The 17,297-nt window shown below is 41.8% G+C and overlaps 1 protein-coding gene across 8 annotated transcripts in view; it reads left to right on the top strand.

The window, feature by feature from the left end:
• The first annotated feature begins 217 nt into the window (after positions 1 to 217).
• Positions 218 to 17,297, top strand: part of ZNF608 (zinc finger protein 608) — a 104,437-nt gene continuing 87,357 nt past the window's right edge. For 5 of the 8 annotated variants that reach the window (XR_005019443.1, XM_036848620.1, XM_036848619.1 and 2 more), the window contains exons 1-2: positions 2,107 to 2,660; positions 3,678 to 4,779. Coding sequence is in view for 7 of the 8 variants with exons in the window: in XM_036848620.1 (XP_036704515.1) it covers positions 3,862 to 4,779 (918 nt within the window). In the remaining variant the exon portion in view is untranslated. Of the gene's footprint in view, positions 292 to 2,106; positions 2,661 to 3,464; positions 4,780 to 17,297 lie in introns of those variants that run through there. The other 3 variants (XM_036848618.1, XM_036848623.1, XM_036848617.1) reach the window with 3 other exon arrangements.

The following is a 17,297-nucleotide window of genomic DNA, read 5'->3' as shown; positions in this document are numbered from 1 at the left end:
AGCTCCTTTTGCTCCACTCCCCCTGTGTGTGTGTTGTGTTTCAGTCCTGATTTCAGTGTTGCAGAACAAGCTTGTTGTGTGTGTGCACCAGGGGAATTTTTCTTTTCTTTTTTTTTTAATTTGAATTTTTGTTTTTATAAAAAATACACAGGCCGGTCTGTGACATTTGATGGTCCATCTTCTTTAATAATAAATTTGTTGAAGAGATTATAATTTCCAAAATAAAGCGGCTGCAACCAAACACATTCAATGCAGTTAGAAGGAAAAGGTCAACTCGATCCAATACAGACCGTAAGTACGGTTGCGTGGTGTGTCTCTATATAGCACTTAGCGGGGACTTCATGCAGGGGAATGTGCGAGTTTTATGCATTGAAATGAGGAACTAGTTACAGGGTTTGGCTTTTGCATTGAGAACAACAATCCAAGAAGGGTGAATTTTTATTCAGTGGAGGGTGAAGCATTTGTAACTTCTTCACACAAATTAAGCTTGACTGGGCACTCGGGGTAACTTAGAGTAAACTACCTTTGGGGCTCTAACCCAAGGAGAAAAAAAGTGACACAGTTACAAATCTTGATCTGCAGTGTCCATTCTCTAGCGCACCTCACCCCTCCCTCTCCTATCCTAGCTGGGCAGGACCCTCTTCCAAACTGAACCAGGAAAATGGGGGCAAGGGCAGAACAAGCCGATTTCTGTCTCTTGTCACATCTAGTGCCCAATAATTTAATATTAAACAAGGGAATAGTCACCCATTACCTGTAATGGTTATAATTACCATTTTCCACCTCCTTAAAAAAGCAAGCAGCAAAAACAGCATTAAGGGAAAAAAATGCCCCACCCAACCCAAACAAACCCGCAAATAGTAACAATGGTGTGTTTATTACAGGACCTGGATTGGGAGCTAGCAAAATGTTTTTCTTTGTTTAAGACATGGGGGGGGGTCCCTAAAATCCAAGTAGCGTGGAGGTGCCCTCCCCCCCTCGCCTAGTCGTCCCTATGCCTGGCCCCTTGGCAAAGACGACAAATTGGAGATAAGCTGAGGAAAGGTTTATAAGGTGTTTCTTTAAAACATCTGCTTTGCTCTTGTACTCATTACATTTCACTCCTTCCGAACTTCCGAGAGCCTAGATCTGCGAGAAATGTTTCACATTCATAACTTGTAGCTGCTCCCACTGCAAGGGCGGGGGTGGGGGGAGGCGGCGGGGGGGGAGAGTGTGTGCAGGGGGAGGGGAGAGACCTTCAGCTTTTTTTTAAAGACCAGATCAGTATTTTCTTGATACGCTTGTCACCATTTTTGTTCTCACGACAACCAATTGAGCCCTTGATCCTCACGTGATGTGAAAGGCTTGCACTGTAACAAAATCGCTCCTTTTAGATGGTTGGTTGTTGCTAACTCGCCCATCCCCCTCCCCCAGCCCCGACATTTCCAGCAAAGCGACTCTCCACTTCCAATCCATCAACAATTCATTACTGCTTTTAGCTTCCAAACGCCAGCTAATTAAAAATACTAAGCCAAGCTCCGGGGCCATCTGACTAAACACAGGAGGGGGGTGGGTGAGGGAGGAGAAGGAGGAGAGGAAAATAAATAAAAAGGAGACGCACCGTTTGCTGCGACTATAAACGGGAAAAACTGTCCTGAAAAAGGTCGCCTTAAAAAAAAAATCTTTTTTTGACTCTAATTATCGAATTACCACATGACTGATCGGCTTGAACGACAGCGGATTTTTTCCCCCCTCGGGGACTATACTAGGAACTCGGTTCCTTTTTCTTAAAACAACATAAAACAGGAAAACATCACATCCTTTAGGTTTCGAAGACTGAAACAATTTTAAACGCCGTTATTTTCCCCACCCCGCCGCCTCCCGGCCCCCACCCTGAGTGAATGCTGGTATAACTGGTTTATCAGCTCACTGAATCATCTGCTCCCCTCCCCCTCCACACCTTTCTTTTTCTCCTCTTGCTCGACTTCTCATCCCACCCTTTCCTCCACCTCCTCCTCCCTCTCCTCCTCCTCCTCCTCCCTCCCTCCCTCTCCCTCCCCCATCCCCTTCCCCCTCCTTTCCTCTTAAGTTAGTTCAAGAAATCAAATCTGTCAGGACGGGCGGAAAAATGCCACTTCCCGACTAACAGGCGGAATCCAGCCCAGATTTTCAGTCCTTTCTTCTTATTCTTTCTTCCCTTTCACTAATTTATCCCGATGTTAGCACATTCTGTCTTGTTACTAGCGGACGCCTGTAGGTTTGCTACATGGGATCATTACTTACTGATCACGGTGACTCTGAAGTCTGGAACTGAAGGCGGAATGAGAAGTTGGGAAAACTTTTTTCTCTAAGCTCTCTCTTTTTTAAAAACTATTATTCTCGATGCTTGTTAAGAGGAAAAAAACCCTTTGGTGCTTCTGTTGTGAATGTGAAACATTATCTTCCAGCTGTACAGTGACACATTTTTTTAAGGAGAAAAGGACTGATCCGTTTGCCAAAAGGGGGGTGGGGAAGTGGAATAATGTTATCGAGTGATTATTCTGGCTGAGATGTGTTATTTGGTTCCTTCCTTCTTGATCATTTGGTATTTAAGTAAAATGAGGCACAGGCTTGTTTGCCGAGTGGAGTGGGAAAGGCATTTTGATTTGCTGGCCTAATTAAAAAATGATAAAGGAGTAAAGGTAAGCAATGTCTGTGTGTGTGTGTGTATGTATATTTATTTATTTTTTCCTTGACAATCAACTGTTAAAAAGGGGCTGATCCCTTTAAAAACCGTTTTAACTGATCTTTGTCAAACACACACTCATTTGCGGTCATTGAGGCCACCTTGGCGCAGATCACTTAAAGTGTATGTCTTAATCAGTTTCCCGTACCGTCAGTAGCACCATATTTAACAGATTGAGCCAGTCTGTGACCTAGGAATACGGTAGAATTGTTTAGATGTAATTTCTTTTTCTCAAAAGGCATATATTTAGCCTTTTATTTGACACAGTCTTTTCTAAAATAGAGAAATGCTCTTTAAGACGTGTGTGTATATTTCAAAAATAAAATTGTATAAACTGTTGGGGAAGAGAGGATGGGGGGGTATGTGTATGGGGGCGTTATTGGTTGTTTTTTTCTGTTCCTTACTGGGAACAAAAACCAGATTGCCCAGACAATTTGTAAAAAGAAGTAATAAAATTAGAAATGAGGAAAATTTAGCAACATCATTCTGAAACTAGCCTTAGAGAACTTCCAGGGTCTGGTCTTTTAAAAATTGCAAGATCTAGGACATGTTTAAGGATGTTTAAAGCGTGTTCCTTCCTCTTGTCCGAGTGTTCAGGCTGTGTTTCTGGGGTTGTTACCATGTGTATGTGCTAGAAAAAAAAATCCTAAACTCTTTTTTTTTTTTTTCCCTTAAACCTTTCTGAACTTGACTCAGATCCTTAAGATATTTTAATGCTTTTTAAAAAGTGATTATCCTTGTGTTGTTGATAAAGGGCTTTTCTTTTTTAGCTACTGTAAGATGCTTACTGTCATGGGTACGTTTTTCGGGTTTGGTTATTTTTCTTTAAACCTGATATTGGACTGTGGAGACAATACATGAGCCACCTTCCTCACCATCCTTCCCTGTACCCCTCACTGACTCCCCAGTATTAATGGTTTTTTATTCTGGTAACACCCAGACAAGAAATATTCGACTTTTCCCCCCTTCACAGGAAAAGGTGGACCTGGACTGAAGGGTGTAAAACCCCTGGACCCATTCCTGGGGCAGGAAAAAGAAGAGGAAGATTAGAAGATTTTTTTTTTTTTTAAGAGAAAGCCCAGCGGAGCTAAACGAATGTCCCCTCATCTCCAAAGGAAAGTTCATCGGATTTTTATTCTAGAGAGCTCATCTTCAGGATGTCAGTGAACATTTCTACGGCAGGAAAGGGTGTGGATCCAAATACGGTTGATACTTATGACAGTGGCGATGATTGGGAAATCGGGGTTGGAAATTTAATAATTGATTTGGACGCTGATTTGGAGAAGGACAGACAGAAATTTGAAATGAATAATTCCACCACCACCACTAGCAGCAGCAACTCTAAGGATTGTGGAGGTCTGGCCTCCAGTGGGGCCGGTGCTACCGCAGCCTTAGCGGATGGCCTAAAATTTGCTTCTGTTCAGACCTCTGCTCCCCAGGGGAATTCACACAAAGAGACCAGCAAATCAAAAGTGAAAAGGAGTAAAACTTCTAAGGATGCTAATAAATCTCTGCCTTCTGCTGCCTTGTATGGGATTCCCGAGATCAGCGGCACTGGCAAGAGGCAGGAAGTCCAAGGGCGCCCTGGAGAGGCAACTGGCATGAATTCAGCGCTGGGTCAAAGTGTGAGCGGCGGCGGCGGCGGCGGCGGCGGCGGCGGCAACCCGAACAGCAATAGTACCAGCGCCGGCACCTCCGCTGCCACCGCGGGGACGGCCTCCTGCGGGAAAAGCAAAGAGGAGAAGCCAGGTAAAAGCCAGAGCAGCCGAGGCGCCAAGCGGGATAAGGATGCGGGGAAATCCAGGAAGGACAAGCACGACCTGCTTCAGGGCCACCAGAATGGCAGTGGCAGCCAGGCCCCTTCCGGGGGCCTCTATGGCTTTGGGGCCAAGAGCAATGGAGGTGGCGCGAGCCCCTTCCACTGCGGGGGCACTGGGAGTGGCAGCGTCGCGGCTGCTGGGGAAGTTAGCAAAAGTGCCCCGGATTCAGGGCTCATGGGAAACTCTATGTTGGTAAAGAAGGAAGAGGAGGAGGAGGAGAGCCACAGGCGAATCAAGAAACTGAAAACTGAGAAGGTAGGATAAAGACGCCTTCCTAGATCTCCTACTTTCCTCTTTGTGTGCATTTGTGTGGGTGCGTGGTGGGTGGGGACGTGCCTCTATGTGCCTTACACTTCGTGCTTTCTGGTTCTTTGTGAGATTTCTCTTCTGTGCATCCTTTCTGTGAACTTTTGGTATGGGGCAGCTTACTTGGGTGCAGTGTTTAGCTCTTGCTTTTCTGCTGCGGCTGCTTGTGGTGCTACTGTTTGGGTCCCCAGGTGGGAGGGTCTGGGGGTTCCAAGTACCTTTTGCCCTGTAGAAGGGCTCTTGGCCAGTCAGCCCGTTGCGGTGTGCTTTTAACAGAAAACCTGCTCCTGTACCCACTTACCTCTTGTCCTGATTGCTCCCCTAAGGAGAACTGTCTTCTGTTTTAATTTACACGTCCTAGTATTTCTGGTAATGTGTCCTTAGGTGCAGGGTTCACGTTGCCTCCCCGGAGAGGTATGTCGAGGATTCGAATTTACACTCCACGCTCCACCCATTTATTTTTTCATGATATTCTCCAAAATAGTCTTGTCAAAGGAGATTGTACTGTTATTGGTCCCGAATGAAACCTTGGTCTCCTAGGGTCAGCGGTTTCATAACCGTGTAGCAAGAATGGAATGGTTTTGGTGGCCGCCAGGACTCTTTCCTTGTTCCCTTGCTCAGTTCTTAGCTGGAGATTTAAGAGTGTTATCACTTGGATTTCTTGCTTGACCAGGGAGCTGAAAGGTTGGTCAGAAAAGTGAAATGGACTTGGTGGATTGGTGTGCTGAAAGGTGAAAACGGAGCCAAAAGATACCCGAAATACATGTTGCATTTGAGCGGTGGGGAGCGTTGATTTCGGTAAATCGGACCCTTTTTCCCATCTTTGTCATTGTCGGAAAGTCTAGTGAGACACTGCCCTCGAAAAATTGCCCCTCGTGTTGTGCTGCTTTGTGCTGGAGGCCTAGGACTTACTGGTCTGGCAATTACTGTGCATTAAGTGATGTCCCAGAGGTGAAGGCGCTCTGTCCACAGAGCAGGTTGGGAGTGAACTGGGGGAGTGAGTGCTGTCTCTATAAAATTAACCTTTAATTCTACAGATTGTGCCTTGCAGAAGCAAATGCGTATCATGTGGTTCGTGGCATGGTTGTTTGGATATATGCTTATTAAATAATTTGATTTTTGCTATTTCTCACTTGATCAGAATTGTGAAATGTCTTTGGGTGATTATTTCCGTGTACAATTTCTCACTGCTGTCTATTTAAACCTTTTTCTTTTTGCAGGAATAAAGTTTCAGTTTTATGATTTTAGAAGTCGATGAAGGTACATTAAGGTGTAGATGATGCCAAAATCTCAAAAAGCCTCTGAACGCCTGCTTCTTCTATCCATATTCCCTTGGTCAGACAGCATTTTACACTGATGAATTTAAATGCATTAAAAAAAAATCCAGGTTTCGATTCTGATGCTGAAATGTGGAGTTTCACATAATTTCTGCTAAAAGGCGTTCTGAAGTCTTCTTATTAGTACAGTAGAGCATTTACTTTTGTTGCCAGTAGTCTTCAAATTGCAGTTCTAATCTGCCCTAACTATCTAGATGAATTGCCCTAATCCAGTGCTCACAATGGCTGTGGTTAAGGAGTCAGAGCCATTTGATTGGATTCACTGCTGCCTGGAATGTGGGAGGTACTGCCCTTAGCCTTTTAATCTTCCAGCCAAATGTTCACAGTCAACAATTTTGTTTAGCTGGCAATCGGAACATTTCAGTATCTCAAAGGCTGCTGTCATGGCAACTGAGATGAGAGCGTGGTGTCGGTTCTCCAGTTTTTGTGTTCTTTTCACTTTCCAGTCACACAGGAAACTGGATGAAAAATGGAAGAATTAAGTTATTCATATACATGCAACTCATCTTCAGTCAGAGGAGTATAAGTGTGATAATATGAATTACCTAAATAAAGAGCAAACAAGTCATGATGGGTCTGGGGTGGAGGAGGGGAGGTCAGCACAGTGCATTTAGATTCATACCACTGCCAACCGTAGCTGCTGGTAGGGGCACAGGGCCCCTTCAGGGATGGCTCTTCTGAGGGGCTTGAATACTGCAGTGTGGGCCATTCTCTGTTAAGCTATGGTGCTGGCTCAGGATCTGGAAGCCTGTTCCTTCAGCTTTCCTCCCCATGCCCACTGCACCCCAGAAGGACTTCTCTTAAGAACGCTTTCCTCCTTGGCACACAGAAATGGCACTCCCTTGTACAAATGCCACCCAGGGAAGTCACTCTAATTCCACTAACTCTTGGTTGTGTAAAATTCGACTTCAATTTAGAAAATATTTCCTAATGACAGGAGGAGACCTCTTGAGGCGGGAAAGATTTAGTAGGACAAGCTTTACCTGGCAAAATAATTCGACACCGAGGCATCCTTTGAGAAAGGTTTTTTTGATGTTTTTGTACAATGTTTTAATTTCAGCCTTGTTTGATTATCTGGGTTTGTGAAGAGTAAGTGTCTTAAGAGTGAAGGTGGTTAATTTTCAGCAATAGGATGTGGCTCGTGAAGGGGTCAAATGCGAAAACCGAAGGGGGGTGTAATGTGGTGTGTGTGCTTTTTTCTTTTTCTTTTTCCTGGCTGGATGGTTCCAGGAGATTCATAAGACTTGCTGTCACCGGTGAATTTTCACAGCATGCTTCTATGTCTATTTTTGGTCTGTTTATTCTGTTTCTTCACTACACAAAGTCATGTAAAACATGATAAATTGGACCTTATGAAAGGTCCAATTATGAAATTAAATCAATGAGCGTTCTAGTCCTTTATGTGGAAACCACAAGTATGTTGTAAAAGTCGCCACTCTCTTAATATGTGAACAAAATCAAAACATGCCATAATTCTAAGATACTTGAGCTGTATTTCTATAGCCCATTTAGTGGTTAAGCCACCAGTGACGTGTCTGAATAAGTAGATTTGACGGGTTGGCTTTTGGTTGTTAAAACCTGCTTCCCCACCTGCCCCCTCCTTTTCTTTTGAAGCATAATAGCCTGTATTGAGGCTCTTCTGCATGTATCCTCCTTAACCGTCTTACAGTTTTGACCTATCAGACGCAGGCATTCGGCTGGGCTAATAGTTCAATACAGTACATGGGTTTATTTGATCGCTGGGATATTCCAAAATACATACAAGAATTCTTAAAAACAGCTGAGACTTCAGATAACACGTGAAGAGCATAGGAGATCTTATGGTTGGGTCTTAGGGTTCTGACTATTCAGTATGCATTTAGAAAAGAGAATGATTTGAGTAATATCATGCTGCTTTCATTAAGCTGGTCCTTAACAGCCTAAGTGTGGGCTCTACAAATGGACCTGTCTATAAAGGATATCATTCATTTTATTTTATTCTCTTGTAGAAGCCTTTTTACACTTCACTAGGGAATTCTGGCACATTTTCTAAGTGAGTGTGAGTAGCTGAAGAACATGTTTTGATTAATAAGTTTTGTGGATGATATGCTTCCCCCCAAATGTAGTGCCCCCTACAAATTCTGCTTAGAGAGTGCAGTTTATCTACTGTGAAATAAAAGGGCAGAAAGGTCACTTGCTATAATTAAAGAACAAAGTCCATTGTTGTTGGACAGCAAACTGTTTTGAAAGCTACATAAGGGATTTAGCTGTTAAAAACGTTGGTAACTAAGGGTGGTTCCCAATCAGCATTGATTCAGCTCCTTTCTTTTCTATAGGCTTCCTCGGAGGATGACAGGACTTTTGCGGTGGGTGCAGAGGGGCTGCCCTTTCCCCAAGGAAGGTTTCTGTGAGACCCCATGGAAGCTTGGAATATTTGCATAACCAGGCACATCACTGGGTTCTGAGCACAGGATTTGTAATCTGCTGGGCTTGCTGGAGAAATTTAAAAAATTACTCAGCAACTGATCAAGATTGTGCTGAAAGAGATAAATAATGTTTAGCAACTTTTAATAACTTTGCAAATAGTCTGTAAAAAAAAAAAAAGAGGCGGGGAGGGATTGATTGTCCAAATGTCATGAGGTTAAGAATGCTCTTCAAGTGAAATTGCTTGGCTGCAAGATGGTTTTAATTAGGGTGTTATAAAGACGCATTTTTCCTAAGCAGCATTTTATAGTTAGTAAATGAAATCTATGCCGAAAGTGCTAAGCAGAAATCTCCCTAACCACAGAGGTGTTCAATAACCAGATTCAAACAACATGGAAAGAACCATCTGTTCTTCGTTTTCAGCATGAAAAACAAGGATTGAACGGCTGAGATTTGCTCCAATTTTGACTGTCTGTGTGTGCGTTTTTTTTAATTTAAAAAAGTTCACCTGGTACTTCATAGAAACTCGAAATTGCAGTAATATGAGCAACACTGTGAAAACACGTGTTCCTACATTTATTTTAACCAGTTCCACTTTTATTTAAAAGATTTCCAGAAGCCCAGTCATTGAACACTTTATAATGGTTATTCAGTTCCTGCAGGCAATCACAATGAGGGGTCAGTTCTTCAAAGATCTAACTATTTAGTCAGTATCTGAATTATTCTGTCAATTTTCCCCCTGGAGGCAAGGGGGTGGGGGCAAAGGCTCTCCCAGGCTAACTCTGGTCAGCGTTTATCGGTTAATCTAATTGTACGTGGTAGCAACACCTGGACCGATGTTTGTTCTACGTAGACCTTGCTCTGGTTCAGAGCTGTTAGTCTAGGATTGTTGATCATGAGGGAAATATTCTTTTAACACTGATAACTTTGGAGTCCTTGACTTTTAGATGCTAAGCTTCTGGCTTCTGGTTTTAGTAAGAGCCCTGGGTAAAACATTATCCGGCCTTTGTTTGAGGTCTTTTCTAGAAGCTAATGACTGGGCTTGTGCCTCCCTCAGATAAATGACATTATCTCTGAGTGGGCTGACAGGAAACAGACATGTTAATGGTGAAGCTGCGGGGAGGATCTGCCCGGGTTCTGACAAAAGAGTGGAGAAGGGACCCCTGGTTGTGGTCATTAACACATAATGCATTCTTGCTCTTCCTAAGAGGCCCTTGATAATTGGAAAGCTATTTTAGCCACAAGCACTTAAATCATAAATCCACCACTCCTAGTTCCTTTGCATTCTTAAAAGTAGCAAAGTAATGTGTTTTTTGTTAACAAGTGTGTGATCTGGTTTTTAAAAATGGTGGCAGTTCTAGGAGGTGTGGTAATGACGTTTGCGAGGGCTGCACATCCCACTGCTTTTATCAGATGGGATCTCTCTTTGTCTTTCACCAGGGCTCAGTCATCCCTCTACTTTAGTAAACGAACAAGTGGGTCCAAAAAGTAAAAAGAAATCATTTTTATGCTTGAAGATGTCTCATGGAGAGGGATAAAATCTGTTTTTTCTAAGTTGGGCAAAAGATTTTGCTCAGTGATTTGAATGTAATGCAACCTGCCTTTTGAAGTGTATGTTTAAAAAGTCATGGGTATAATTGAGTTTCAATGCAGTTTAAACTCTCTGCTTCTTGAACAGAGATAATTGCCATGTTGAACACACTCTAGAGGTGTAGAAGAGGTGGAAGGATCATGTTATTCTATTCTTTAATATTAAGCACTGGAAGTTTTTCATAGTAATTACTGTAGCACAACATAGTTTTGATTGCCAGCACTCTGAACTTGACGGTGATCTGAACATCAAGGGTTTTGCTTGAATACTAAACAGTTTATTCCTAAGTTACTTGTATCACATTCTTGTAGAACATGGAAACCAGAACTAAGGAAATACTGGGCACAGCGGAGCGGAAATAACCCCTCTTTACTAGGACTGTTGTCGATAAATAATAATACCCTTTTAATCTGTACATTTAAGGTTATAGGGAAAGAGAACAGGTGAAATCTTTGACCCAGGAATGACTTCAGTCATCATTACAAGCTCATACAGGGATCAGACTGGTACCCTGTGACTGGTATTTATTTCATAGGTATGTGTGTAGAAATGTTATAATGGCATATATAGCTGTTGGGTTGGGAGTGGATTGGGAGTGTTTAGTTAGCGTGGGCTTTATTCTTTTAAAAAAAGTCACCGTTGATTTTCTGTTCCACTCTGCTGCCAAGTAATTGGCCCCTTCCTATCCATCCAGTTCTCTCTCCCAGCTGAAGTTTCTTTAGTGACTTCTTGCTCTCCGTAGCAAGTTTTTTAATTTAAGCTAAAGGTTTTGGCAGTGCGAACAAAAGCCTTTGCAACTGAATGAAAGGTTGTTAAATAATTCATAGTAGATTGACCATCAGTTGGGCTGTTTGTAATGTTATTTTGAGCGCATAAAGGATATTCAAGACGGGGAGATTGGCACCTTGCTCCTAGAGCTGAGTTCTGCATATCTGCTCAATTTTGGTTAGAAATACCTTTGAGAAAGTATTAAAATAGATTACAGGTTTTGCCTGAAGAACTGAAGAGATTACAAAGTGAATACTTCTTATATTTTGATAGGTCAGTGGCCCTTGAACCACCTGGATCTCATCTGGTACTCAGAAGGCTTCCCCCCTTCCCCATGAAGCTAAATGAAAATTTAGAAATATATATTTTGGTTGTAATAGAGAACTCAAAAAGAAGGGTGCTTCGGTTCAAACAAATGGGTTGGAAGTGATGAATAAATACTGCTGCTGGTTTTTCAAAGCTACTCTTTCTTCTTTCTCATCCCCACCTCCCAGCCCAGTTTGATTATTATTCACTGTGACTATTCTCGCTCAACCACTGAGCTTTTTGCAACTCCTGGTAATCCTCCTTCTCAGCTAGCACCTTAAGAAAAACGTGCCTACGGGGGACATTTAGGCACATTCCAATAATGCCATATGAAGGCGGCTTTTACAGTTTAAAAATATATTGATTGTATTTTGTGTTGTACATAATGATTTTAGAAAGCAGATATTTAGGTTGTGGAATTGGCTTATTATCTTAACCAGAGAGCAGATGGCATGGTGCCACAGACGTATAATTTTACTTAAAGGGACTTTTAAGGTTTTGATGTGTTTTCTTTTCCTCTTATTTCCCTGATGGCTTCTTTTTATTGAAGGGTAACTTAAGGAGACCTGGTAGCAATTTTACTGCCTTCCCCCTGACAGTTTGAAATAATAGCTTGGTCTTTGGTTGCACTGATCTTCTACCAGTCAACTTGATTCTGGTTTTTGTCATGTGGCAGTGAATTAAGAAAAAAAAAAAAGGGTTTGTAGTATGTTTTAAGAAATGGACTCTTTTGTATGCTTCAATTAGCAACAGACGACAAAGTTCCAATTGGTCACACTTTCAGGAACTCCTAGAAGTCACTGTTCGTCCTTTTGATTTAAGAAAACTCCTGATTTGGTTTCTTAGGAAAGCACATCTGGTCCTCTGGCTGCTTTAGATCCACCTTTTTTGTCTTTCGCATTAGTTCCTGCAGGTTCAAAGGTCTTTTCTGAGTTGTTCTTGGTAGGTTAGCACGCTTTCCCCATACTGGAGGGCTGTACTTTTTTTGGTTGCTACGCCTACCACGTGTTTGAATTCACTTGGCATAAAAATACCATTTGTTTCTATGACTGGATTTTACAGTTTTACCCATTCTTCACTTAGAACATCATCAGGATGAGTTGGAAAGCATCTCTTAATTTTCTTTTTTTTTTTAACAAAGTGCGCGTAGCCAGACCAGATTACTTTTGGATTTCCTGTCACCTCCTTGGCTGATTTATGGATGGCTCATGTTAAAAGCAACAATAATGTTTGAATTGGAAGGGCTGAAGCCTCGGGTTTTCATTCTTCATGGAGAACTGTTTATTTGTGTGTGGTTCACCACAGTACATGGATAATGCTATCAAATCTGTGCTTTATTATAGGCTTATGACTAGCACAGCAGCACTTAGTTATGTGTTTCTGCGTTTCCCTTCTTTGCCAATTCTTTTGTGATGGAAATGAAATTAGAACCGAATCTTTGCAGCCAAGGAGAAAATAGGCACAACAAGTAGAAATTGTCCCTTGGGCCAGTTCAGAAGTAAGCAGTGGTGATTTAAGAAACATTTTTCTCAAAGTAAGTGAAATCCATAGGAAAAAAAAGGACTCCGATTTAACTTTTCCGTGAAGATCGGTGGAAGAGGAGCCGCACACTTTGACAAATGGAGGCTGTTCCAACAGCAAAGGCTTTATCCCTTTATATTGTTTCCCATCTGAAGTAACTGATTGAAGAGCGGTTCCCATTCCCAAACCTTTCAGCTGCTTTGAAGGTGGAATGTGAGTTCAGTAATATTGTTGGCTTCTGCTCCCCGAAGGGAACAACATGATTTGAAGACAGAGCAATTGAGCTTTTCCGCATCAAACTCCATTTGGCCAATTGTCTCCATTTACATTCCTTGCCCAAATCCTTCACCAGCCTTTCCCATGATGCCGCAGCAGATGCCAGACACTGAAGTAGAAAGCGAGCAGCTGTTTCCATTACTCCAAGGCTGTATTATCCTCCACAATCTGCTTGCTTTTTCGCTCCCCTCCCCCACTGGAAAAAAAAAGAAAGAAACCTTCTCTCCCTCTGACGTTTGCCCGCTCGGGTTTATCAGCCTGCGGATTTTCTATCTTATCAGGACCACGGATTTCTCGGCAAGGCCCGGTTTATTGTTCCGTGGGGGAGCAGATGGGGAGCCCTGGGCTCCGGGGAGTGTGGCCGGGCCGCGCGCTCCCGATGCTGGGGGCCGTGGCGGGGGCGCGCCGCCGGGGCCGCGCCCTCCTTCCCTCCCAGGACCCGTTTATAGCCCCGAGCGCAGTAAATCTGTCAGCTCTTCACGACGCCTTCACCTCTTTCTTCATTTGCTCCGGCTTCTAGTTTGACAACGTTCCCCTGAGGCGGAATTCTAATCTGCTTCCAATTAGTTGCAAAATGTGACTGAAATTTCCACATTATGACTGCTGTTTTACTTGCACGCATACATCTAGAAACAAATTAATGCTCTTGAATATTTAGTTTTTGAGCCCTTGGATTTCCTTGAAGAGGAAGAGTTTCCAACTGTTGGGAATGACTTCCAGGATTTGCATTTTCTTCTCTCGAAGCCTTCTCTACTCAGTATATTGTTTTTAAAAAGAGAGCATAATAACCACCGTGGGGTCCCCCCCCCCATCTCTTAATAAGCCTTTTCCAGCTTTTTCAAGATTTCTCAAAATGTGTCTGTTCAAGTTACACAAGTCAATTTTGTAGTCAATTTTTCTAAAATAAAACAAGGACCTTTGCCCGAGTTTAATGGAGGGGTCCTCCTGGTGCATGTTTTAATAGAACACGAATACACACAAATTTGCTTCTAAGTATAGATGAAGTACATTTGGTCAAAGCACAAAAGACTTGTTACACACTTTTAAATTCTTTCATTTGATATTCAAAAACTAAAGGACTCGAGCGATTAATTAGCTTAACAGATACAAGGGCAGCATTAAAGATGTCACTATGGGCACTAATGTTATCCTACAGGTGTGTGCCTAGATCCTGAGCACGCCTTCTGGCAGCTGTTGGAACTTGTGGGCTGCAGCAGGCATAGTCATGGCTTCCTGTGACTTTAGTACCCCTTATCCTACATAATCCAGTGTTACGAGAATGTCTTGGACTCTGGGCTTTGGGGTGGTTCTACCTTGAGGGAGGTCAACTAGTCCAACTCTCTTTCCTCCTTTTTAGTGTTTGTTTTTTTAACAAAGATACTGATCCATCTGATTATATGTAAATATTAGAGTTGTTTACATCTTGGCTGCTAAGAAGGTCAAATTTAGCTTTATTACTTGTCTAAAAGACTACTTTCTCCTGTACTGCGAATTTTAGTACCAAGGCAGCGGGGTCTCGGCTTTAGTATTTGCAGAAAGGTGGTGCCCTTAAAGAATGTAAACAGCCACATTTACTGGTGTATTTTATTGTAGTGTTCAGTTTTCAGCATCTTGGCAGATATCAACAGTAATAATGGACTCTAAAAAGGTGTGAAGAATTTTATTGATGGTAAAGTGGTTATGTTGATCACGTTACTCTGTATTAGTTTCTAAATAACACCTTCAAATGTAAATAGATCAATTTTTTTCTACGACATTGTCACATATAATCATAAGAGCCCTATATTGCTTGATTTATAATGTCCTTTTTTAATGTGCTGTTTTCAATTTCTATAACCAGGAGGTGGAGCGTTTATTTCACTATGTTTAAAAATAAAACTTATTTTAAATTATTTATTACATGTAGAATATAAATTATTCAAATTATTTTATCAAAAAACTTTCAGCTATGCTGGAATTCCACAAAAGAAGTAGGAACGCTCTTTGTTTTGCTTCCTTTCTTTTTACTCTATGACTGCTAGTAGAAAAAATAGCGAGATTGAAATCCTTAAAAATTTAAAATGTGGGCCTTTCAGACTGTAGAGACCTCCTGGGTTTAAAAAAAAAAAAAAAAAAAAGAAAAGAGTGGCCCCATAGTGAAATGCTCACAATGGGCACGATTGTGCTAGCCCCTCAAGTCCTGGGGTTCACTAATTGCCCTTTAATGAGGTCGGTCTGCCCCAGCTTTTCCCCTACCTTGGGAGGAAAAGCACACAAGACAGTTGGAGTTCAAGTGGATCTTGCTGTATTTGCAACTTAGCATAACTGCTTTGAAGGCCCCCAGGGCGCTTAATTGGGGCTGGGCATTTCTGTTTTGGGGGAGACTACACACAGCTCCCCATTGTGTGTGTAGAAGCCACCGTGCGTCTTGGAAACATTACATGCTTTTGTTGATGGTGCATAGTTTTATAAACTCCAAATGAGCTTATTGCCTTTTAACCATTGGGAGCACTAAATAGTGGAAGGACCTAGAAGTCTCTGGGTTGGGTAGCCGCCAAGCAGTTAAAAAAAAAAAAAAAAAAAAAGAATGAATGGTTTAATTGTAGAGCAAACCATTTGTTTACAGATTAAGATTTATTCAGTCACCAAATCCTATGGACCAGGAGGTAAAAGAATGAGGCATCACGGTATAGGAATTGAGTGCCCAGTGTTATGTTTTGTGATCATGCTTAGCTGTTTTTACCCTTGTTTTTCACAAAAGAAGAATGAATTGTTGAATGGTGAGAACTGCTTGGCCAAGTGTACTTTTTAAGCTCTAAAGAGAGAGGGGAGGAAGGCGGAGGCAGGTTGTCATTTCTTTGCTGCCTGGTCAGGAAGCTAAAGACTTGAAGTTCCTCCACCTGAGAGGGGGACACTGGCAGTCGCTGAATTTTCCTGTTCAAATGAGGGGAACTGGTGATGGTGGCGGTAGAGGTAGGGAGTAAAAAAGTGGGAAGAAGGTGTGTGGGAAAGGGGGTGGCTGGTGGAGATCCTTTGTTAAAACGGCCCTAGACAATGCATTCTCTTGAATAATTGGGACCCTTTACAGAAATTCCCCACTATTTCATTAGTTAGTGGCCATGGTTCTGAATAGAGAGAAACTCTCCAGCCACGGCAGGGAAGTGGTATATAATTTGGGGGGGGGGGGAAGAGCTGTTGCCTGGCAGCCAGAATTTCAGGTTGTCTTTTTGTCCCTCTCCCGTTCCCTCCCTCCCTCCAATAGAAGAGCAGAAATCATGGCATTTAGTCCCACTGTAGTTGTCCTTTTATTCCGTTTTTGAACAAAGGGTTTGAGGACATCACTAGATCACTAGTGAAGTGCTATTTTCTAGAAGTGTCATTTTGAACACTTCCCAATTCACTGTTTTTTATTTTTGCATTAATCTTCTTGGGAGTGAAACCCTTTATCTCAAAGTGCTCTTTTGTGTATAAACTGTCACCCTAATGATAACTCTGGTTACTTACAAGTATTGTTTCTACGAGATGTCTTTGTATGCTGTTTGGCCATGAAAAAGCCCATTCCTTCTGTAACATTAAAATTACTTGTTTGCTACTTGATGCACATTTGATAAATTGAACTTTCAAATATGTTAAATTGGCTTAACATGATCTTGTTTTGTTTTTCTCCTTAACTAAGTTCTGGTACTTTTATTTTGGTATGATCCTTTTGAAATGGCTTGATTTTCGAGTCTAAATCATGGCTGATAGCTTCATTTTACAAATCTTTCTTTTGGCGGGTGGTGAGTAACAGGAGGATTATAGGAATGGGGGCGCAGAGAGGGTGTAAAGATTTAGGTGTAAATGTTTTCAGCCTTGTCAAACTAGTGACTTTTTAATGTGCTGTTGTTCATTCTAGATGCTTTTCTATTAACATTTTCTATGTTAGTGAAGAAGGAGACTGGATTTTATTCCTGTGAGCATCCAACATAATTTTTCAAACTTTAAAAAAAAATTTATTTTATTCAAGTATAGTTGATTTACAATGTTGTGTTAATTTCCGCTGTATAGCAAAGTGACTCAGATACACACACACACACACACACACACACACATTCTTTCTCATTCTTTTCCATTATGGTTTATCACAGGATGTTGAATATAGTTCCCTGTGCTATAAAACTTCAAACTTTTAAATCTCGTAAAATTCAACACTGTCATAGTCACTAAGTAGACTGAATTTGTGTAAATACATTTTTTAAAAGTCATGTTTTACCAAAGAGGTAAATCCCTGCAAAGTCCCACCTAAA

This window comes from Balaenoptera musculus, chromosome 3 (genome assembly GCF_009873245.2).
Source record: "Balaenoptera musculus isolate JJ_BM4_2016_0621 chromosome 3, mBalMus1.pri.v3, whole genome shotgun sequence".
Lineage (NCBI taxonomy): Eukaryota > Metazoa > Chordata > Mammalia > Artiodactyla > Balaenopteridae > Balaenoptera > Balaenoptera musculus.
The sequence above is the reverse complement of the archived record's forward strand: the minus strand, read 5'-3'. Positions and strand labels throughout refer to the sequence as shown.